This window comes from Ostrinia nubilalis, chromosome Z, assembly GCF_963855985.1.
Source record: "Ostrinia nubilalis chromosome Z, ilOstNubi1.1, whole genome shotgun sequence".
Classification (NCBI taxonomy): Eukaryota; Metazoa; Arthropoda; class Insecta; order Lepidoptera; family Crambidae; genus Ostrinia; species Ostrinia nubilalis.
The window spans coordinates 8,768,689-8,793,809 of record NC_087119.1 but is presented as its reverse complement, the minus strand read 5'-3'; the positions used below and the strand labels follow the sequence as shown (position 1 = coordinate 8,793,809).

Below are 25,121 nucleotides of genomic sequence, written 5' to 3'. Positions count from 1 at the left end.
TAGCCATTTCAAAAACCATGGCAATGGCAGTTGTAAAGAATATCAATTTACGTAATAATTAAATATCTTTTACGCCGAATTTCGTGTCGCACAAATGAGTGTTTAATCTACATTTCGTTATTGGATACGTTTAAAATTTAATTGGCTTAATTGGATAATGTCATTGGGCACCATTGCGATTGACAGAGTAACAATGGTAAACATTTATTTTCATGTTGTTGCAACACATTTCCAAAAACACACAAAGTAAATGAAAATAATAATACAGATATCGATGTAATTTATACTTTGTTACAAAATGTAACTTACTCTGAAATGTTGAACTTTTTACTTGTTCATGTGTGGAAACCAGTTAGTTCAGTTGCTTAAAAAATTAACTCTCATTGCCATAATTAAGGTTTCATGAAACTCATTGCTGAATTATTGAAACAATTTTGACGATTGTGATTGTGATATTAGTAAAGAGATAATTCCTATAGCAATCTAAAAAAATGTTTTGTGTGCTTTTTTTGTTCATTAGCGTTAGGTAGGTATGTCGTGTTTTGTCGCCTGTAATAAACAATTGAAATTGAAACCGAAATCAAGCCGTGGGTGGAAGCTGTAGGAAGGAAGGTAATACACTTCATAAACGTGTTTGACACAAACGTAACTGAGCAAGTGATCTGCTGCAAAAGTTTGTAGCGTTTGCTCATTAGTACGACTGAATCTGATTACGTTAATGGTGACATTCTCCCCTCAAACCACCTTGTTATAGTTCAGTTTAGAATATTAATCTGTGCTAACGTTGTTGACGAGCTTAACTTGCATGTTATACTCGTACATCACCAACTTAATAAAATTATTGTTTTGGAGTTAAACGCTGCAAGACTTGAAAGCTGTACTGCAACTTGTCTGTTACCTCCCATGATCTACCGCATGTTTAAGACAGCCACTTGCTCTCTGAAATTAATTTGTGCTTAAAATTTCTGCTTCCTAAGTAAGGCGTAAGTTTCTACCTAAGATTGTGTAGCACAAAATCCGTGTTTTAGTGAGATTATCAGCATTCATCTTGAATAGATCTTTTAGGTGTCCTTTTATTACACAGTAAAACCACTAAAGTATAATATAAATCGTACCTAGTTCCTTAATTATATTTCCTCCATTTGAACCACACATTTCTTTTCATCTAAACATAGTATTAAAGCCTTACTGCCTAACCCATTCACGCGTCAATTCATGCCGAAATCCCAAGCTTCCTCGCTATGAATGGGCTTCCCAGCTTTACTTCTTAGTTTGAGACAAGATTAATGAGAAAAATAAATATGTTGTAACATAAGTGCTCTCAATCGTGATGAGGCGATTTTAGTGCTTTAGTGACTTGCCCCAAACATTTGGATACCGTCTGCTACGCCATTGGGGCGTCCATATATTTACCGACAGCTCCCTGGTAGCTCTCCCTCGCCAAAAAGCGCAGCGAACTGAGTATCTAAAATATTAAAATTAATAATAACTGCTTTATTATTAAAGTGATATACCTAAGGGCTGATTTTTCAATCGTCAGATATCTTTTAACTGAAGAATAAATTTGTCATTTTGACATATTTTCCATACTGAAACTGTCAATGTGTCAAACTTATTCTTCAGTTAAAGTTATCCGACGATTGAAAAATCTGCCCTAATTCATGTAAATTCCAAACCTTGGTGATAGTGTCAATAGCCCTACTATTTTTTTGTTGGTAGAAGAGGCACAATGTCGTTGCATAAGCTCTTCGAAAAGAGCCCAAAACAACTAAAAGATTGTATGAAATCGAAATCATTTGGAAGATGGTGAAGGAAATCGGCCTGCAATTATCTTCTTCTTATCAATGTTGTTCTTCGCTCTTCTTGTATGGCATCTACTAGTAACAAAATAAATAGCGAGCAATTTTATGCAAAAAAATATTTTTCATCCGCATTTAGAGCTATCTAGTGCAATATCCTTCAAAATCCGAAACAATTTACGTCAAAATACGAAACATCGTCTGTCAGTTGTTTCGTAGTAGCACATTTCGGAGGTAACGTCAAAATACGTCACGTACGGACTTCCTTTCCGATTTCGGATCCGAAACATTTCATAGGCAATTTCGGATTCGATTGTCGTTGTGACGGATTTAGTTTTTCGTAGTAGGCCTGCTGATTTTTACCACAGTATAAACACAGTTTTTACTGTGGATTTTTACCATTTGACGTTTCAGTGTTTTATGACTATGACACTGACACGGACACATGCCACTAAGAAAAAGATTTTCGTAAAGAGGTCATCACGGATTTAAACACAATAATTGCCATAAAAGAAAAAGAAGAATAATAATTGTTTTTCACAGGCGATTTTTACTTCGAAGCTTTATTTAAAGGACATGAAAGAATATTGACAACTTACACGTATTCGGCCAATGGTACAAATTTCCAGGCCAGGAAGGAAGGGGTTTAAAAAAAATGTAGCAAACAGGATTTTGACCTACATTCCCCATGCTGGCCAGACGGGAGTGTTACTACCTTCGTAGAAGCATTTACTAAACACTTATTTTTTTATTTAGGCGACAGAATTCTTCGTGTACGCCGCGGTGCTGACGCTGGCGATGCTGGTGTTCCTCCGCATGGCGCAGGGCTACCAGACGCGGAGCATTGAGGGCGACGCCTCCTCCTCCGAGAGCCGGCCGCTGCTGCATCATCGCTCAAAGGTGAGCATCATCAGTAATTTGTTTAGGCGAGAGTTCTTCGTGTACGCCGCGGTGCTAACGCTGGCGATGCTGGTGTTCCTGGTGGTGGCTACCAGACGCGGAGCATTGAAGGCGACGCCTCCTCTTCCGAGAGCCGGCCGCTGCTGCATCATCGCTCAAAGGTGAGCTGAGCATCATCAGTCATTTGTTAAGGCGACAGAGTTCTTGGTGTACGCCGCGGTGCTGACGCTGGGCGTACAAATGACGTTAGTTTGTACTAAAAAAAATATTTGTTGACCCTTTTCGAACCCAGCTCTAATTTACAAGGCTTTTTTAATTGCTCGCTCTTTAAATCCTGTCAGATGAAAATGCGTAAATCCATTAATCCCATTATAACAGGAGCTTGCTATGAAAACAAACTTTAACATAACAATCCATAAAACTGGTTATTACTGCAGCCAGGTGAATACAACTTTGCCAATTAGCTGATTGCCTGCGGCGGAACAGCACCAGTTTTCCACTTCAATGATAGAATTCCATGACAAAGGGCATGACGTATAGGCACAAAATAGGTATAGGGGAGACCGAGGTGAGTTGTAACAGAGGAGAGTTGTGATTTTGTCAATTTTTGGAACTTATTAACTACTAGCGAGCTTGTAACAGTGCGTGTTCAAGTCTCGAGCTAACAAATAAGCGCTGTTGCGACGTCGCGCGGGTCATGTTAACAGGTTTCCAAGAATCGACATTGTCACAACTCTCTCTCTCTTCTGTTACAACTCACCTCGGTCTCCCTTACATCGAGACAAAGGCTGTGCGCAAATCCAGTGACGAGACATGATTAGTCAATTTATTGTTCCAGCCACAATACAACACAATTTACCTTTGATTAACATACTCGAAGCAATTTACCTCCTAATGATGTCGGTAGCTACCTATAGCATCCGTGGCTCAGTGGTTACATGGGACTCTTAAGAGGTTTTGTGTTCGATTCCTAGAGTGTTCCCTCAAGCAGCACAAAAATATAAAGTTCTTATCGTGTCCCAAACTTGAGAAATAATGTGGTCGCCGTACAAAGTTGATGTTAGGTTTTTCACCTCATAATTATTTTTTTCTTTCTTGCAATTGATAGTTTAAATCCTCCTCTCAGATGAAAATTGGTTTAGCGGTTTTGGTAATGATGTGGAACAGACAGTAATATTAGTTTTGCATCTTATTGACAGTTTAGATTTTGAATTAATTGAAAGCTTTCATGTATAGGCATTAAGTACCTACTTCACGTTGTCGAATTTTAATGGTTAGGCGTTATTGTACTCGTAAATACGTGACGTGGGTGAGGTTCTTTAAAATGAAACGTAGTTTGCGGTGTCAGTTTGTGTTGGTTTTGTGACAGAAAGGCAATCGCGGATTCTCCGGAACGTGTGTTTCCTGGATTTAAACAGTTTTCTGACACCGGGAAATGGTATTCGCATTGGCACCTATTTATGCAAACAGACATTTAAATTCCCTTAAAATGCTAATGAGTTTAACGTAATGGTTTCAAAATAAATCAGCGTTTGCCCGCGGCGTCGTCTGCGTTAAATTCCGGGAAACGTAGTTTATCTGAAGATCTTTTACATAATAATAATATTTACTAACACATTATTCAATCATATTTTGATTCCATACTTTTCGACCCCGTTTCATCTCCATAGGGGGATGAATTTTGGAAAAGCTTTTCTTTGCGAATTGAAGGTTTAACCACTTTTTGCATGCCGAAATTCCTTCAGTGGATTGAAATGGGTGTTGATAGATCAGTCAGTCAGTAAAACGGTTACTCGTATACAGACTACAAAATATGAAAAGGGCGGAATTTGAGGCTCAACTCAATGGAAGAAAAATATTTTCAGCTCACTAGACTTTACATGTGCCTGCATTTCTTAATAACATTATTTCAGTGAAAACTCGTTATTTTCCATTTCAGTTAATTAACATTCGAGTTGATTTGAGAACCTTCTTTTAATTAATATGTAGGTACCTATGTTGTGTATTAATTTGTTTTACATCAGTCTTGTTTTCCGAATGAAAGCCAAAAGTGTTTTATTAATTAAAATAATTTCATTTTCACGTACAAAATATTTTTACCGTGTTACAACAGCGTATGGTTAATTAGCACGACAGTTAAAATTGCGGTTTTCATACATTTCAGTAAATGTTGACACAGCGATAAATATATTTTTTACTAGCTTTTGCCCGCGGCTTCACCCGCGTGAAATTTAGTGTGTCACAGATCGATATAATTACCTATAGCCTATATGTTATTCTGGGTTATAAACAATAATACTGTAAAGTTTCATCAAAATTAGGTACCTACAAAAGAGTAACAAACATCCAGACATCCACACAAACTTTCGCATTTATAATATTAGGTAGGATAATATTAGTAGGATAGGATAGTAGGATAGGATAGTAGGAAGTAGGATAGTAGGATTAGTAGGAAGTAGGATAATATGAAAGCGAATTTTACAGGAAAGAAACTACATTGGTTAATTTTACATGTTATATGATAAGGGTAGTCTGAAGTGCAGTATTTAGGTAATTTGAAGCTTTATAGCCTGACCAGGAACATAAAAACCCTCGCCATGTTGCGGAAAATTAATGGTACTAATTTCTTTTAATGGCAACAGTAACTGAAAACTTCATTGACATGTCACCTTGCATGTCAGTCTATTGTTGTCAAAGTGTAAACAAACTTTATTTTAAATGTGCGCAATTGATTTTGTGAATTAAATTGCTAAAATCTTTTTATAGTCGTGAAAGAAAAGTGGTTTACAATGTGTTAAAGTATTTGTCGAAGAGAAATACTAAGGGTTCGGACAATATTTTCATTGAATAATGTTTCCGACAAAGGTTGTCAAATTGACTGACATGTTTATCGTATAGTACAGTCAACTATGAAAATTAGCTGTGGTTTGTTTCAACTACCTATTTTAAAGTTTTTTGTCACTTTGTAAGTGTTGAATTTTATGGATTTGGGAAAGAAGTACCGAGTTTGAAGCGTTCATGAGCAGACATTGTAGTTGAATATTCAAGTTCAGAATTTGATTATTGATGAATAATAATAAAATCCTACTTGCTCGATTGATGGTTTCATTTAATTTATTTAAACCAGTTTACCTATAATATAATATTTTTTTGTTAATTTATGAAAATATTAAATTAGCCCCTAATCCTGAATCCTGATACATAAAGTTAGCCTATTAATTTAATACAGGTACGACTGTACCCAGTGTTGCACTATCAAATGCAATTGACGCGCCTCTATGCCAGGGTTTTTATGTTCCTGGTCAGGCTATAAAGTGATTATCGATGCTAGGTACAGTCAGCGTCAAATATTTCGTGATACCCAAAGTAGCCAATATAAGTTACCAACACTTCTTTAATCCAATTCAATTGGAATAAGGTTGTGTTGTCAACTTTTTGGCCATGGCCTGTTTTAGTGTGCGTAAACGTAAGTAGGCACATACAGTGGGCCACAGTTCTCAGCTACCCATTTCCGTTTTTTCTCTCGCTTTGAATTCTTTGCGATAGAACGAGACGACATGTCCGGAAATAGGTAGCTGGAAATGTGACCCGTAGTAAACTAAGTACTTTTTCTCAGCCTCACGGTACACCATCACAGGAAACCGGTCTCAAGCGGAAGCGTTTACGCAGTTTCACAACAAATGGGTGTATCGTTTATGTTTTTTCCAGGTCATATCAGTCCACTCGCTGTCGACCTCTAGCACGCGCGCGTTCAGCGGCCGCAGCAGCGCGGCGTCGTGTCTCGGGCTGATGGAGCGCGCGCGACCTGCTACCTGGCCCACGCGCGCCTACGTGCACCTAGCGACGCCCAGCACCAGCGAGCCACGCGTCACGACCCTCGCCAAGTAGACCGCCTGTAGTGTGCTGTTCACCGCGCTATTGAACATCACTACGACAACTGTAGCGCGGCGTCGTGTCTCGGGCTGATGGAGCGCGCGCGACCTGCTACTTGGCCCACGCGCGCCTACGTGCACCTAGCGACGCCCAGCACCAGCGAGCCACACGTCACGACCCTCGCCAAGTAGACCGCCTGTAGTGTGCTTCACCGCGCTATTGAACATCACTACGACAACTGTAGCGCGGCGTCGTGTCTCGGGCTGATGGAGCGCGCCCGACCTGCTACCTGGCCCACGCGCGCCTACGTGCACCTCGCGACACCCAGCACTAGCGAGCCTCATGTCACGACCCTCGCCAAGTAGACCGCCTGTAGTGTGCTGTTCACCGCGCTATTGAACATCACTACGACAACTGTAGCGCGGCGTCGTGTCTCGGGCTGATGGAGCGCGCGCGACCTGCTACTTGGCCCACGCGCGTCTACGTGCACCTAGCCACGCCCAGCACCAGCGAGCCAGGCGTCACGACCCTGGCCAAGTAGATAGACCAGCTTGCAGGAGTTTGCCAGGAGGTGGATCCTGCATTGTATCTCGCCATGCCCAGTAATCTCGATCACAGGGTCACGGACTCACGACTCTAGCTTCTGTATACTGGTGACTGCGCTATGTGATTGTGCACCTCGCCATGTTCAGTACCAGTGGGTCACGACGCTGGCCAAGTAGACCGCCTGTATTGTACTGGTGACCGCGCTATTCAACCTTGCTACGGCTGCATGTGACTGCGATATGTGCACCTTTCCATGCCAGGCACAAATGAAAGATAATAGTGGTGACCACGCTATTTGAATTTCGCAATGAACGGCTTGCATAGTACTGACGAACGCCCTATTTAATGCTCTTGGCTGTACAGAAAAATATTAGACCAGAGTTATTATATTTTTCATAAAAATAGGAGTCTGTGGAATAAGTCCAAATTGATATCCCAAGCTAGCTTATTATTATATAATTTCTGATCTTGCCTCTTACATTCTGTATTTTAGATAAGTTCGTACTTATTATTTTAGATAAGTGATTATTTTAATATAGTTACTAACTTACTATAAAACTATTATCTACTTAGTTGTAATGTCTTTTCTTTAAATAAATACGTACACATTAATTGATATTGCTTTTATTATTTGAAATGAATAAATAAGAAAAGGTTTTTCCTAACACAGGTAAAATAAGTATTACCAGTTTCAATTTCAGTTGATTTAACTCAACTCAAACTGAACCTATTTTATTAACAGTAAGGTACAGTCAGCGTCAAATAGTTCGTACTTAATACCCAAAGTGGCCAAAAAGTTGACATTATTCCAAATTGTAACAAAGACGTGTTGCGAAGTTTTTGGCTACTATGGGTGTCACCGCTAACTCCTCTAAGCCTAGGCGCAGACCATCGATTATTAGTCGGCCGATAGTTGGGCACGATTTTAATTTGTATGAAAATCAAATCGGTGTAATTATGCGCACTTCCATACATGCCCATACTGATTAACTGTCCGATTAAATTATCGGCGGACAAAAAGTTGGTGGTCTGCGCCTAGGCTTGGGTGCCACGAAATATATTTTGACGCTGACTGTTCTACTTATATTATTTTTCCATTTATAATTTTCCAATCCAATTTATAAAAAAAGCTTCACAACAATGCCTTATAAAATTACAAGCACGGAAGTTACATACCTACTAACTCCAATTTTTAATATCTAAAAAGTAATAAAAAAAGCTAACGATCGTATAAAATATTCAAGACCGTTTTGATTTACATAAAAATAGGTAGGCTTGTAAACGTAGTTTTTATTTTGAACTAAGTTTGAATAACATTACAGCGAATTCGTTTGCGTTATTTTTTGAACCATGAAACATAAACAAATAGTTACAAAGTTTCAAGTTTTACGTAGGGAAGAGAGGGCAATGTACGAGTATGTTATTGTATTGTTATGTATGTATTGTTGCCTAAAAAGGCAATGTTGCTCATGGCAGCAATAGACCTTCTACAGCAGCATTAAGACAGAAAATTAATATACAATCTTTGATTAGGAATGTAGCGAAATCTGTGCTGCTCCAAGAATGTTGTGAAGACCATTGTATTGCCCCAATATTGTCTCGAAGCTTTCGGCCACACAATACCGCTATAGATAGCACAGGCCTATATAGTTATATAGCCGTATACAATGTCAGTGATAGTGTAGTTCGTCTGCAATGTCTTTGCGTTCGCAAGTCTTGTACTTACTTAATATAGGTAAAGTTAATTAAGCCTACTAGATTGCTGTGCGTAACGAAGTACTGAAACATGACGAAGTTCATTATAATGTGCATTTTTGGTATGTATTTTATAATTTCAGTTAGGCATAACAACTTTTTTAAAATCTAGGAATGTACTCTAGGGATTAAGTCGGGTATGTATCAATTAATAAGTTTTCATTTTAGTGATAAAATACGTGGGACCTGTAGCAGTTCCTGCAAATGACACGTGTAAAGATTGTCTAGCGAGTCTATTTGAGAAGAGATTTTTCCCAAAAAATGGTGACATACCGATGCTTAACCGAAAGGTAGGTAAAGTATTTTTCTTCTTCTACTGAATCAAACTTTGTTAGCATCATCAATATCGATATTAAGTCACCACAACATGGGAGCCCTCTATTTGAATTTGAATTTATCTAATTTTCCAAAGACAAATAATAGGGGGGGATTCGTCCTATATTCAACACGCTGACCAGTCCCGTTAGGGAGGCCTGACGTTTCCATATTGTTTATTATTTAATTATCGGTCTGAAAAAATACCTTTTTTTTTTTCTTTTAAAGTAAACGAAAAGAGCCAAACACCTTATCACAACCGAACTTTCAACAGTTAAAAAGCGCTTTAACTCTTAAAATTTTTGACACACAAACTAATTCAATCCTTCTCTCTATTCTTGAGTCGCTTAGGTGTTAAGTTTGAATATGGTAACAGAATTTACTCCACAAATAAGCTCAGTGTTAGTACAAAGAGCAAACTACACAGCTAAACACGCTGCACTTAGTGGATACAATTTAGTAATTAGCTTGAAAACGTGTAATGCACTAATTCGTGAATAAGTTTAGTAGCTCGCGACACCTCGTTTCAGTTCGTCTCTCTAATCTTTAACTTTAAGACAAGTTAAAGATGATTTGATTATTCAAAAAATATTCCACATTAATAATGTAGGTATTATTATCAATTATAGCAACTGAATGGTTTCTTTTGACAGTGGTCAAAATAAAATGTAACTTTCTTATGGGCATTGGTGAATCGTTTTCTCTACTTTATATTACTTAGCTTTGGTAGCATTACTTTCGATATGATCAACAAAATATTGGTGAGATCCTTTAAAGAATTCGAAGCATAGTTAATCGCATACACGCGTATAGGATCTTGTCCTACAGTTGGATCGATTCAAGACTTCAAAGTAGGTACAAATAACTCTCCTATTACAGTCGGGTAACTAAACTAATAAATAACAAAGTTTTACGACTTTAAATGTGCTATCTGAATAGAAACAACACTTTAATTCCAAATAGGTAGGTATCTACCTAGTACAGCCTAGTACCTACTAATTAATAGACTACTTCAAAATCGGAAGAGAATCAGATGGATCTTATTTATATCGAAATCGGTTTGGGGACCTTCTGCCTGAGTGTCTTTTAGTTTTAGGCTGAGAACCTAAACAGTGAAGGTTAAGTTTGTCCTGGAGAAATTCATCGTTCTTTCGTTTCAGCCAAATGACGTCCACTGCTGGACAAAGATTTCTTCAACGACCGTTTATAGGCGACCTGCACCAGATCGTTAGTCCACCTAGCGAAAGGTTATTAACAGTAATCGATCGAATTGGTAATGTGCCTGTGCAGGTGTTCCGTGCCACACTGGTCCCGATCGCGGAACACCCTTACGTGGTGAGCGTGCGGCGGCAGTATGCTCACTACCTCACCGGCACCGTGCTCACCAAGAACACAATACTCTCCGTCGCTCACCCGCTGTACAGGTAAAAATATAATACTTCTATAATAGCTATTATTTTTTCATCTATCACAGGTCATTTTAAAAACCGAGATAAAATTCCTAGGTTTTTAAGAGCGTTGTAGCAAAAAGTTGACGTTCGAATTTTAGGTTTTTATTGCTTGACGTCGCGTAGTGAGTGCGCAAACTGCATTTATCTGTACAATTTCAACGCTGCGTCGACTAAACGATCTTAATCCGTAGTTGTATCGTACCTAAGACAGTACATCATACATAATAATAAAGAAATAATGTATAATTTACCTATTTGATTTTTTCTCAGATCAGACTATTAGCAAAATCAAGTTACGTAATTAATGTATTTTTTACACTAGTAAATCCCGCGACAAGTTTTTAATCTTTAAATTGACTAAAGTAATAAGTTGATGGGTTTGAAAGAATTTATGTTTTATTTTATTCTTTTTACAGCATCAAAAGCTTGTTTATGAAAAATATTTACTATTTAAATTTTACTTTTGACTTTTTAGTTTTTATGATGCGGGATGAAAAAATTAAAATTTATTCTGATTTTGTGACGTTTCCGCACATAAATATGGATAGGTTAAATAAATAGAATGAAATGTATGAAAACGAGCGTGCCATTCTTTAAACGTTATCTATAATATCTGTGTCCATCAAAGAGCTCGTAGTCGTAACTAAACATCGTAAGCGTCATTCAAATTATTATCTAAAAGTTAATAATAAATATTTAGTTTTTGTAAATCTAAACAAGTCAGGAAATCAAAGAGGTAAATACTGATATCATTGTGATTTTATAGAATTTATTAGGTATTATAAACCACGGTCGTATAATGCTAAAAAATCAGAGGTAACTTTAAGATTTTTATCCATAGAGCAAAATTTATATAATCGTGTTTTTAAACAGTTATCCCATTAGGTACACATGCGTTCTGTAATACAAACCCATCAAAAACAATACTTGTCAAAAAACCAAGTCTCACTACTCAGTTGTTCTACGGTAAAAAGTTGTGAGATCCATGTAATACCAAGTCCAGTCCAGGAAATCATTAACGTTTTACATAAATATATTGACTAGGCCATCGCATGAAAACACGTGTAAATTAAATTATTTAGTGCGAAATGAAACGAAATTTTGCATGCCTGTGTAGACATGCAAAATTTCAGCTCAATGGGAAAACGGGAAGTAAGTAAATTTTAAGTTGCAAGATTTTACAACTCCAGATGTCAAAGAAAATAAAAGCTTGTAGATAGCTTTACAAAGAAAAGAAAGATTTATGAAGAAAATAAAAAGTACTGTCTACGATACATTTGTTAGGCCGTGTTGCACCGTCTTACTTTAACATTGACATCAAAATTTTGGATGTCAAAAATCTGTCTAACATAAAACACCGGTTATTGTCAGTTAGAGTCAAAGTTAGGTGGTGCATCTCAGCCTTAGTGTATTTTAATTAAAGGATGATGGGCACAAATGTATGGAAAGTGGTACCCGCTCCAATAGCCATAACCAATATATATTTCAAAAGGCCTTTAGATGTAGGAAAATGTCTGCTATGGGGCCAGTTCTAAATCACGTTTTGAAAGCAGTAATTCCACTAAGTATTATAATGAAAGTATAACACAATCATCCATGTATACGAGTATGTACTATGACTACAATCTATTAATATAACTAAAAGAAGCCTTGAAAAGGAAAGGATTATACCTACCATGAACTACCCAAGCTATTAGCCCTTTATTCGCTTTCTTCATCATAATCATGATCATTTTAGCCATAAGACGTCCAGTTGAACATAGGCCTCCCCCAATGATTTCCACAATGGCCCGTTTGTGGCGGCCTGCATACAGCGCCTTCCCGCTACCTTTATAAGGTCGTCGGTCCATCTTGTGGGTGGACTTATTGAGTTTTGTGGGTTTATTCGCTTTAGCAATCCATAATAAAACCCTTAAGAAATAATAAAACTCCAACTCCTTTATTAATAAAAGTTACACCCTAGTTGAACTCTGACTTAAATTGTCGTTTGGTATGGAAATGTCATTTTAATCCAAGGTTCATCCTTGGTATAACTTTTTTTTAAATAAGGGGGTAGTAGTTCTTCAAATAAAAACATTTATTTCACAATTTATCTCTATTAATAATTATAGAGTTAAGGAAGGATGCTGGAGCAGTAAACCCTTCATGCCTCGCATAACCTAAGTACCTACCATACGATGGACACGCATGATACTTCGGTTACACAAAAAGTAAGTTTATCTTCGAACGCAAACAGATCTGAGGCTGGTGGCCATAGTAAATGTTGTTCGTCTTGGCAAGACCTTTCAAATGACACTACAAACATAACTATTGGAGCCGGGTACCATTTTGCAAAAAAGTATGTTTATCTTCGAACACAACCAGATCTGAGGCTGGTGGCCATAGTAAAAGTTGTTCGTCTTGGTAAGACCTTTCAAACGACACTAGAAGCATATCTATTGGAGCCGGGTACCATTTTGCCCATTGTCCTTTAATACAAATATAAGGATGACGAAAATAATCGATAAGTGATCTCACTCGAATATTTCTTATAGTAGGTATACAAGATGTCGAACAAATGGTTACTTACTGAAAAAGTGCTTCATGAGACCTAGCAAACGGCATCAATAATATGTTTAAGAACGAACTGAATCTATTCAAAAAACCTATATTTCCAGCTTTCATACATTTAATACAGTTACAAGCCACGATAGCCGAACGGTGAAGGGGTCGGACTGGCAGTCTGGCAGACTCGTGATCCGGGGAACGCGGGTTCGGTCCCCGCTCGACTATTGTGGTGAGTTGATGGTTTCTGAGAATTCTGAGTGCCTTAATGCTGTCCCCTTTATCTGTTTATTTAGTATTTATTAATTAGTATCTCTTGATGATATTATAGCAAGTTAAACCTAAAATCATGTTTTCCGTAAATAATTTAAATAAGAATGCAATTTACGAGTTTGTTGTTTGATTATTATAAATATTACTCAAATAAAAATTTAAATTTAAAAAATTAACACTTCTAATATGGTAGGTATGGCTGGCGGCATACATTTAGTATGAAATTCGGAAACATTGAATTTTCGCATAGATCCAGTTTATTCTTTGACCTATTTATTGTTATTGTTTTAAAGAGCTCATGAAGCACTTACAGGAACAGTAAACAGTTTCTCGATATCTTGTATAATTAAAAATCAAGTGAAATCACTTATCGTTTCCACCCTGTACCTATACTTTTAAAAATAAACTCATTTTATACGTTCATTTGTATATAAGTATCTACAATACAAATACCTAACCAACTTAGTTGACGTTTTATAAAACTATTTGTCTAAGTGTCATCGAGTGACCGCTGGTGGATTTGCCATTTACCTGACCTACCCCTTTATTACTAAACGTTTAATATCAGATGAATAGTTACGCACCAATTTCTTTCATTCAGTCGTCAGTAATTGAACTTTCGGAAAAACATGACGAAGCGTTGTGTGACCATACAGACGCTATTCAACTTTTATTAGTAAGGAAGAGTATATTTTATGTTGGTAGAAACACAATAGCATAGACTAATGTTTTGACACCCTGTTAAAATTTTTATTAGTCATTTATTTTTTCCTGACCAAACAGATACCATAATAATATATTTTATCTATTCTACCCATATTCTGTAAGTAAAATAATAAAAAGTTTGAAAAGAAAGAAATTACAAGTCCGATTTACCTAAACAAATAAATTAAAAATACTTGCGGATCAAAAGTACTCAATCATACTACAATTTACGAAAAAAATCACGCGTGACGCATATACGTCAGTGGGCAGTCAACTGACATAGACCCGCCGTCTACGAGTGCCAAAGCACGACTGATTTATGCCATTTGATCAGCGTTGCCAGTTTTTTTTTTTGCCAAGTCGGGACTTTGGTACTTTTTGAGTGAAAATAGCGGGATTCTTCCGTCAAAAGCGGGACATAGTAAAACAACGTATTATAATCAAAGGTTTTCAAATATTTATCTTTTTATTTGACTTAAAATTACGTTTACGTGACAATAGATAGCAAAAGTAGCCATACAAAATGTATTTTAACAAAAAAAAAATATTTTAAATCAGATTTAGTACGTACGCCACGTACGGTCGAGTTCTTTCCGAAAAGCGGGACCGAGCCTGTCCCGCGCGGGACATTTAAATTTGATTTAAAAATCGGGACGTCCCGCCAAAATCGGGACGTCTGGCAACGCTGCATTTGATGCACCCGATTTTATAGTATTTTCAAATTAATTTTTCATTTGAAGATTGAAGATAGATATTTTATCTTTTTCACACAATAATAGTACTATGTTTCTTCTTAAGTATAAATTAGTTTATGTTGCCAAATGACTTTTAGATTATGAGATGTGACCTGTTTTCTTGCAGTAATTTTCTCGAATTTTGACTATCTTAGACATGATAAAAATGCATTTTAATGAATTAAACACCAAAATTTTCTCAATACACTTTCTTCTTCAGGGTATGCTTATTCTAATGAATACATTCTATCTTCTTACTTAGAAATAAATTTGTTGTAATATTAGTTCAAAGTTGTGCCTTCGCGAGTTACCTGGAAATCGGGCTTTCGAAATTCGCTGTTTTCGTAGGCAAAAATCCAATTTGAACGAGATTTTGTCAATAGACATTCCGGAAAAATGTATGATAATTACGATGATATAAGTCAAAAGAAGCTATAACAATAAATTATATGACTAAAATCATTTCGAAATCTGCCAAATTCTCGATTTCTGCATGAAAAATGTGACAACGCTCTTAATCTATATCCTAAACAGCGGCCGCCCGCGACTTCGTACGCGTGGACCCCGTTTTGCTCCTTTAGGGTATGAATTTTGCACTGCTTTGAAGACTAGATTTGCGTTAAAAGCTAAAAAGATATTGACACTATTACAAAAAGCTATCTAAAGTGTCCAACTGGTCGAAGGTCGTAAATAAAATAAAAATAATTAGGACCATAAACTGATATTCATGGTATCATAACTGTAAAAGTGTCAGAATCCGATGTTGAATCCAATGCCAGTTGAAGTGAGAGAAACATATATCAACCTAGTATAGTTGCCAGTCTCTCATAATCTATGCCAATGAGGGTTTTCGCGATTGAAAAATCCGCCAGATGGCAATACGTAGACGTGAGGTCCAAATGCTGCATGATTGGTTATTTTTGACATGACATTGACAGATATGTCAAAATCCACCAATCATGCAGCATTTGGACCTCGCGTCTACGTATTGCCATCTCGCGGATTTTTCAATCGCGAAAACCCTCATTCATAGCACATGTATAATAATAGACCAAATGAACTTTTATAGATTGTAAAAGAGAAGATAAAGATTTTATTATTTTATTAAAATCTTGCCACAAGGTATAGACTAAGAGCTAGTGAACGCCAGACCTACGTCATTTTATAAAAGCTGAAAGTTTGTCAGCGTATGCTCCCAATATAGGATATAATGTTGGTGAATTATGAAGTTTGGGTCGTGGTGGCTTTGGGAGCTACCCTAAAAAAACTGTCTGGCAAGGAGTTGGAACTGTCAAAACTGTCTGGCTGTTGGGGAAAATACTTCTAATTATTGCCCAAATATTATACATAAAAATCAGATTTTATAGTATAACGTAAGTCTAAATTTTACGGTGTCTTTTTCTGTATATTCAAAAGACTGTAATTCTACTAACGTTATACCATTAAATCTGATTTTTATGTATTATAATATTTGGACAATAATTAGAAGTATTTTCCCCAACAGCCAGACAGTTTTGACAGTTCCAACTCCTTGAAAGACAGTTTTTTTAGGGTAGCTCCCAAAGCCACCACGACCCAAACTTCTTATTTCACCAACATTATATCCTATATTGGGAGCATACGCTGACAAACTTTCAGCTTTTATAAAATGACGTAGGTCTGGCGTTCACTAGCTCTTAGTCTAGTAGTTTTTCAGTAGAAACCAGGATTGGATAATCGCTTCAGGCAAGTATCAGAACATTTTATAAATATTTTTTATTCGATTATATCCTTGTGAATCGTTTTAATAAATTGTCATTTTACTTTTTCAATTAAAACTTTTTCAATCCCTAGTCTTGTCAAACTGTCATAATGTCAACAAATTATAAATGTCACGTCAGTTGACTCAATTTCAGTCTTCTGTGCGTTTATTGTATTTTTATTTCAATGAAATAGTGCTAAAGGGTAGTACTAAAAGTGAAAGCCTTTTTTCAGAAAAAAAACCAATGTGGTGCCCTTATTATTCATACTGTTTGAAAGTTACAAGTCAGTGATACAGAGTTGCCGCCATTATAACTCCGTGGTGATACCATACCAAAGAAGAAGTTTTCCTAAAAACTTGTGTTATTTTTATATGTGATCAAATAAAAAGGATTAATTCTACTGCTCAAATGGAATAACTTATCCCAAGAGACCGAATATAAAAAAAAAACCTCTCCATAGAAATTATCACCATCAGGGGGTGTGATTTTTTTTGAGAATTTGATATTGGTCCTGTAAGAAAAGTAGTTGTATTTAAGTAGTAGAATCAATCCTTCTTGTTTCATCAGCAAGAGTAACTATAAAAACGCCCTGTAGGTAGGTATTATTAAGCTGAAGAGTTTGTTTAGTGTCAAAGACTGTCACACAGTGTAACTTAAATTGGCATAAAATATTATGATAATGAACATAAAAACTTAAATAAATATTTATATGTTAATATTTTTTCTATTTATTTATTTTCCCAAAGCTTCACAGTGACAGCTGAAACAGCAATACTGTTGTAAAACTAAACTTAGAACAAACTGTTACAAATATTTTACAAATTAAAATAAAACCGCATGTTGCTTTACTTTCTCGTATAGGTAATAAATGTAATTAATGGCTAGATTATTAATGTTACTTTGTTACCCTCAATAGTGAGGAGATCTTACAAAATGGTAACCCTGATTTTCATTGTCATTCAAGTGCTCTTTCTTCGCATAGGCTTCTGTGATTTGGCCAAGGGCCACACACATTGCGATAACATTATGCGACATTGATTTGACAGCAGCGGAGTGAAGTCTTGCGACTATGCAAAACGATACCCTGTAATCGTAGCGCATATAGACATAGACGGGGCGGGGCACATAGCTCGTAGAGCTGATGGCCGCTGGGGCAGGAAAGTTCTTGAGTGGCGACCACGAGCCGAAAGACGTAGCGTGGGCAGGCCTCCCACTAGGTGGACCGACGATCTGGTGAAGGTCGCGGGAGGTGCCTGTATGCGAGCGGTGCAGGATCGGTCTTCGTGGAAATCCTTGGGGGAGACCTTTGTCCAGCAGTGGACGTCTTTTCGGCTGAAACGAACGAACGAACGATACGTATTACCACTATTTACCAGACATTACTATTTATTGTATACTCGCCGGATTACACGTAGGAGCACGCGCGTTACAGCTTCGGCCTTGCATTATTATAAGATCTTGTTCCGCCATTTTTCGAACTTCCTCCGTGAGGATATCCCCGCCGAATTCTATGATAAACCTATCAAAAGTCATATTCTGCAATGTCAAAATTAATTTGCCGAAATTCGCCGAGCTAGCTATGTCAAATAATATTATTAGGTGTCAAACAGGATACGTTCAGAAATTAATATTACGATTTTAAAGATAAGACAAGACAACTTTTTATTGACGAAGTTGCTGGGACAGCTAGAAACTACTTTTTTTCCGGCACTTTAAGAAAATAATAAGTGAATGAAAACGCAGCGTGGGACGTCCACCCACAAGGTGGACCGACGACCTGATAAAGGTAGCGGGAAGGCGCTGGATGCAGGCCGCTACCAACCGTGCGATGTGGAAGTCATTGGGGGAGGCCTTTGTTCAGCAGTGGACGTCCTGTGGCTGAAATGATGATGATGATGATGATGAAATGAATGAAAATGACAAATCTTCGAACGTGTATAATACCGTGCCAAAGTAATCATATAATGTTGGCACCTTAATAACTATTGCTGTTTTTGTTGTAAAGATCATGCAGCGCTACTTGCGGATATTATTGGCAAGAAAACTATGTAGGCTCTAGATCTGAAGCCGCTTTAACGAACACAAAGTGCTCATACAATGCGGCTTATTTTCTTCCAGTCTTTAGTCAGGACTTTAGTCGAATTAAAACCCCGGTTGAACGTGATATAGCCGCACTAGAATACGGTGCTTTTTTGCATAATCGCAAAACTTCGTTCCGGTGTCGACCGAATGTTATCACGATGTATGTGGCCCAGGGGTTACTGTAGCCGCTAAGGTTTGAAACTTCTTGCTTAAAATATTGTAGTCTTTGGCATAGACTACGACGGTAGTCATGGAGATAGGAGTTTGTTATCTCGTGTCAGATGTAAATGGTGAAAAGAAACCCATGATTCGTGTTATTTTTATGCAATATGTAGGTATTTTATAAAAGTGGAACCCCGAGTGATCTCCAAAACCCATTCTATTATTATATACGATTCGGCTTCGATATCTATAATACAATAGGAGTTTATTTCATGTGTCAGATGACAAGGGTGGAAACAACCTACGATTCATGCATTGAGTTATAATGTACTACGTACTAGAGAAGACATGTCAACTAGACTGTTTCTGGCACGCAAACAGGTCCATGGACCGAAATTCAATTAGTATGTGCTCAGCGGTTGCTGTGACAACACGCTTGAGTGCAGTTTTGTTTTTTGAAATATGCCATCCTATAGACGAAAATACTGTTCAAATAACCCCAGATACATATTAAGTAAAAATCAAGGAATGACTTTTTACCATTAAGTTGTACATTTATGCACTTAAAACACTAATTTAATTTTAATTTGTTAATTACAAGGCGTCACCGCGGCGGCAGCCATTTTACGAAAATTTCAAAGAATAAAAATCGCAGACTTGACACTGACGCATAAATTAGTATACGAAAGGAAGGTTAAATACAGCAATAAAAAGATTTTTTTTTAGATTATAAGCACTTTGTATTGCACAAATTACTAATAGTCCCGTCCAGCCCCTAGTGTTAAGCTAAATAAGCTTGGGTTACGGGTGGGCTCACACAATAGTCGTGCGGCATCATGGATCAGTGAGATTGTTTGAATCTCACTGCTGTTGTTCGTATGCGACTGGTTAGTTAGTAAATCACCCTAATTATTGACACCTAGCTCACGAGATAGGCTAAAATTATAATAATTGTACAGTGTGTCTGGTCACCAGTGTCCGACCCGTTAGGGCGCAATAATATGATCAATTTAATTGACAAATCTAGTATTAAAAAATTACAGCTATTTTAATTTTTTTAATTTCTGAGTCCGGATGGATTCATTTATTTACCAAATCTACCGATGTACAGGACCTATGAGTATAAAAGTGATTCGTTCGACAGCTGAAAAAGTAAGCAATATGTTGTCATCAAAAGCTTCTATTTAAATTTCTTAGAAACACTTGAACGTAAAAAAAATGATGCTTCTTTTTAGATTTTTCAATGTTACAAAAAACTAGAAAGTTTTACATTTTTAGATGCACTAAGTCATTACCTAAAAACTGATATACCTTGGCTTTAAATCAACTAGTCTAGGTGCTAGCTACACAGGAGATGCAGCGGTGAAAAGGAGAGGTGGAAATAGTCCCGTAACTTCTACCTCACAGCTATTATACGTGTACTCAACCACTGAGTTAGTTAACAATAGAGACAATAAAATAACTGAAAGTTTCTGACTTTCAGTTATTTTATTGGTTCTGGAATGAAGGCGTGGGTCATCCCTAGCTTTGTTCCTACCGTTACGAGTGGGAATTTTTCTAAAATCTCAAGATGGACTGACTGAAGATAGCAGGAAGACGCTGGGTGCAGGCCACTATCAACTGGGCGATGTGGAAATCATTAGAGGAGGCCTTTGTTCAGCAGTGGACGTCCAGTAGCTAAAATGATGATGACGATGTTTCCTTACAGTATCCAATTCAATAGGCAGAAACTAAACGTAAACGAAGTGTCGCCTCTGTAATGGTATCATTATCTATAACTCATAATATTTCGTGCGCTGTTGGATGACAGTTTTAAACTAGAGATGGGTAATTTTTTTATCGAATTAGAAAATACCAGTTAACGATTCTCAAGGCGATTATCGATTACATTAGATTTTAATCGGGAAGAAAAATAATTAATGGCTTAAGCATCAGTATGAAGCCCATACGCACTTGTAGCACAAGTAACACGATTAGCCTCAGTCCCCTCAGTTGTGAATTCGGAATCGCCAGTTGTAATTTTAAAATCGCATCACAGAGTGAAGTAACTAACACCAAAAAACGGCAGAGCGAAGTGATTTCGAATATAATAAAAGAAACGCACAATATAATAAAAGAAAATAATGTAAGTAGCTGAACCTTTTTGCTATTGAGCACCATGAAAATTTAACACAATTTAGCCGATTTGTTTATTTTCACAATCGATTCACAATGTCTATGATGAGGCGACCGCAGGAACGTCACTATTCGTGCAATCCTATTAATGAAGTACGACATTTTCTGGTGCAGATTTTATCGCCATAAATTATGAAACTTGATAGTCATGGATTTGACTGACAGCTGTCCGTCAAATTCCCGCCCCGCACCCCGCACTGTACATATTTTGTTCGCGATGTCTGTTCTATACGTAGTAATATTACTTCAATGGATTCATGTTGTTTATTTATGTGCAATATGTGGACATATTATAAAAGTGGAATGCCGAGTTGTATTTCTAAAACTTGTTCTATTATTTTATACTATTTGGCTGCGACTCGGCGTGACGACAATACAAAACATTTTTCGCGAATCGGTGTTCATACATTCACACAATACATTAGACGCCATGTTGTCATAAACGACATTATTATAAAATCGCTGTGATTTAATATTCTTAATCATTAATTTTATGGCAAGTGTCCATCAGGAATCATTGTTCTTACACACAGAATCGTATTATTTCGCTTTCGGGTAGTAATATGTCAAAATTGTTGGTTCTTAGGCGAACAATGTATGGAGAACGAACATTTTCCTTTGCAACTTCAAGCCAAAAATCGAAATTATACAAAAGACCCGGTTTAATCTTAAATTTTTGCATAGAAACAAAAGACAAAGCCTATTTGCAAGAACAAATAAAAAACCACCTCTCCTCAGTTGTCAGTTACGAATTGGCATCGATATGCGTCGCTAATCAGTAGTCGATTATCTTACAACGCTTTGATACAAAAATCGTCCGACTCTACAATGTAGAGCAGGGGCGCCACGGCGGGGCCCTGTAGGTGTAGGGCCCCCACCCCATCGGTCAGTGGGATGGGTAGAGCTTAGAACGACGGCTGCGAATTTTATTCACACTTGATTAGGATGTGGACATACTCTATTCGGAGGTCCTGGGTTCGAATCCCAGAAAGTGCAAAATATTTTATTTTTTAGTTTGTTTTCTCAAAATATTAATAAGTTTTCATCATAGTATTGGATGGCTGGATGACATACTCGTATTTAGGTGTATTTTTGTAATTTTTTTGTAAAATTAAAACTAGATAGGTATGTAAATGTAATAATATTATTTTACGTGCTGACACTTTTCATACTGATAGGTTTTTTGATGAGTACCTACCTATATTGAATTTGAATTTGAATTTATACTTTATGATGTTATTTTTCTGTAAAATTTAAAAATCTTCTTCACAGAAATACTACCCTGGTTATTATTTTCAGTCCATGTCAATCTGATGTAATCATTGCATCATCAGTCATTCTGCATCACATGCTCACGCATCGACCAATTAAGCCCTGACTCATGGGAACAGGAAAGTTGACTTTATTCGTCAATACGTCTAATTTGAAGACTGTACCATATTTACCTACACGTGTGTAAATTATGCATCAGGGAAAATGTCACTGGCCACGAGCGTGTTATTCAAGTTAGGGGCCGTCCATAAATTACGTCATCGATTTTTTCAGATTTTAGACCCCCCCCCCCCTACAATCATCCTAGCGTCATTTCTTAATGACCCCCCCCCCCTTCTCCCAAAATTGACGTCATTACCAGTTTGACAAAATTAAAACACTTGTAGAATCACCTTTTTTTTTTTTTTTAATAGATAGAGTGATTCTTAAGGAAGGTTTATATGTATAATACACGTAAGTACCACGGGCGAAGTCGGGGCGGGCAGCTAGTATTATATGTAATCAGTAGCTGCGGAAGGGGGGGGGGGCGGGGGGGGGGGGGGCGGTGGGGGCGGTCCGCCCCGGGTGCCAAGCATCAGGGGGTGACACAAGTCGCGCAGATTAGTACTCCCTGGCACATCTGCATGGCACCAGGGGGGGGTACCAGGGGGTGCCATAGGACTTGTGACGGGGGGGGGGGGGTGATCGCCCCGGGTGCCAACCTAGGTGTGCTGGAAGAAATTTCTTTTTAGAAATAATCTTTTTGTAGGTGAACAATAAACTATAAATAAATAAATAAGAATGACGTCAATTTCGAAACACCCCCCCCCCCCCCCCCCCCCTATCTATCATTTACCGTCATCCGCAGACCAACCCCCCCCCCCCCTAATTTAGAATGACGTAATATATGGACGGCCCCTTACAAACAAAAGCGTGGTGTAAACAAAATTGTATCAACAAAATGTATGTTATCGAATGAATGTAGAGCAAGAATGAAATTTCGTAGGCCACAGTTTTCGTTTGTTTGCATTTTTTAAGTCTTTACTAATCAGGATGCAAAAAGAAAAACTTATTCATTCACCATTCAGTAGGAATCGAATGCACAAACTTCGGGTGGTGAGGGTACGGGGTGTTAATAATATTTCTACACCCCTTACGCTGGGGCAAGAAACTCTGGTCTTTATTTAGTACTGTAGCTTTTAGTTACGGCCGAATTTCATAGATGGCGTCGACAACGTTTTCCGCTGTCAATTACAAATAAAAACCAATTTTCCTTGCAATTTACTAAAAAAACATTATCAATGACAATATTGTGCCATAGCGATTAATAATACGAGTGTAGTTTCAGTTACTTCATAAGGTATATTTTTTGAAATATGTGGTAAATGTGCGATAACCTGAACCGCGGTGACGAAGTTTTTTGCCCTGTAAAGTATATATACCAAAAATTTTGTAGCACCGTTGGAAGTGTGTTCTTTAGTGTGATGCCACTACTGTACCTTTGATCGTCGGCTGTAGTCGTGATCGGCGCGGGCCGTGGCATCACCGCCCATGTGCCCGCCTTGTAGCGTGCGCGGCGGCCGCTCGCCCGCGCGGCTGCGACGGCTTGCCGGCGCATTCTCCTCGAGCGGCACATACAGTTGTTGCACGCGGTTTACGCGATTAAAGTAAATCTGTTAGTAATTCGTCTTCAAGCACTTCTATGATATTACGGCGGCGAGATGTCTCTCGAATGCCAGATTTTTTGCACTTATTTGTATTGAAATATTGTTTAAATCTGACAACAATAAAATTGTTTATAATAATTTACGCACTAATTATTACAATACCATGCACCCTTAATTTATTTAACCGACTTCATTTATCTCTAGAAATCTATGTTTTATCGTTATTTGTAATTATTTTAAAAACTGACAGGAATGAAATGTTTCATTTAAATTGTTTTTGTAATATATTGCACCCTTGCGAGATAGAGGGTAAAATATTAATTAGATGGTGCTAGTTGTGTTAGGGTTGTTGGAATCACAAAAAGAAAACACTTAAATTGGGATTTTGAAGATATTTTGTATGAGGAGGAGCGGGGTAGAGTCGCCAAGAAACATCATTTTTCACGAAGCCTAATAAAATGCAGTTTTAAATTAATGATTTCTAATCATCACTTTCACTTTTGTAATATTTTTTTATTTACCTACAATAAATCCAGAACCATAACTTTGTGAGTTTCACAGGTATGGCGCTAAAGATAAATGTGGTTGTACTTACTTGGTTACGTGATAGGTTTCCTGTTAAGTTTCAGCCAAACCAACGCGTGCAGATCGCGTCGGCGATGGCGATTACTGCGCGTGCATAGGCCAATGACAGGACGCGCGTCCTTTCATTTTCAACCGATTTCAAAAAAGGAGGAGGTTCTCAATTCGACCCGTATGTTTTTTTTTTTTTCTATGTTTGTTACGCGATAACTCCGCCAATTATGAACCGATTTGAACAAATCTTTTTTCAGCGTATAGGTAATACCTCAAGGGTGGTCCCATTTAAATTTAATAATAAAAAAAAACAACCCCCAAGGGTGGAAAATTGGGGATGAACTTTTTTATACGCAATATCTCCGCCGATTATGAACCAATTTGAACGATTATTTTTTTGTTGAATAGGTATTATCAAAAGGGTGGTTTCATGCGAATTTGAAGAAAATATTTCACCCCCAAGGGTGGAAAATTGGGGATGAACTTTTTTATAATATATAAGAATATGGTCTCAATGTACTGCCTACCTTCATTGGTAACATCAAGGTAATAATTAGTTAACTAAAAAGCA

At 37.4% G+C, this 25,121-nt stretch overlaps 1 protein-coding gene across 1 annotated transcript in view; it reads left to right on the top strand.

Annotated features, from left to right (window-relative positions):
- Nucleotides 1–8,903: 8,903 nt before the first annotated feature.
- LOC135086854 (uncharacterized) overlaps nucleotides 8,904–25,121 on the top strand; it is a 42,390-nt gene continuing 26,172 nt past the window's right edge. Inside the window, exons 1-3 of the mRNA XM_063981674.1 lie at nucleotides 8,904–8,935; nucleotides 9,042–9,163; nucleotides 10,479–10,612. Of these exons, the coding sequence (XP_063837744.1) occupies nucleotides 8,905–8,935; nucleotides 9,042–9,163; nucleotides 10,479–10,612 (287 nt within the window). The 5' untranslated portion in view covers nucleotide 8,904. The remainder of the gene's footprint in view (nucleotides 8,936–9,041; nucleotides 9,164–10,478; nucleotides 10,613–25,121) is intronic.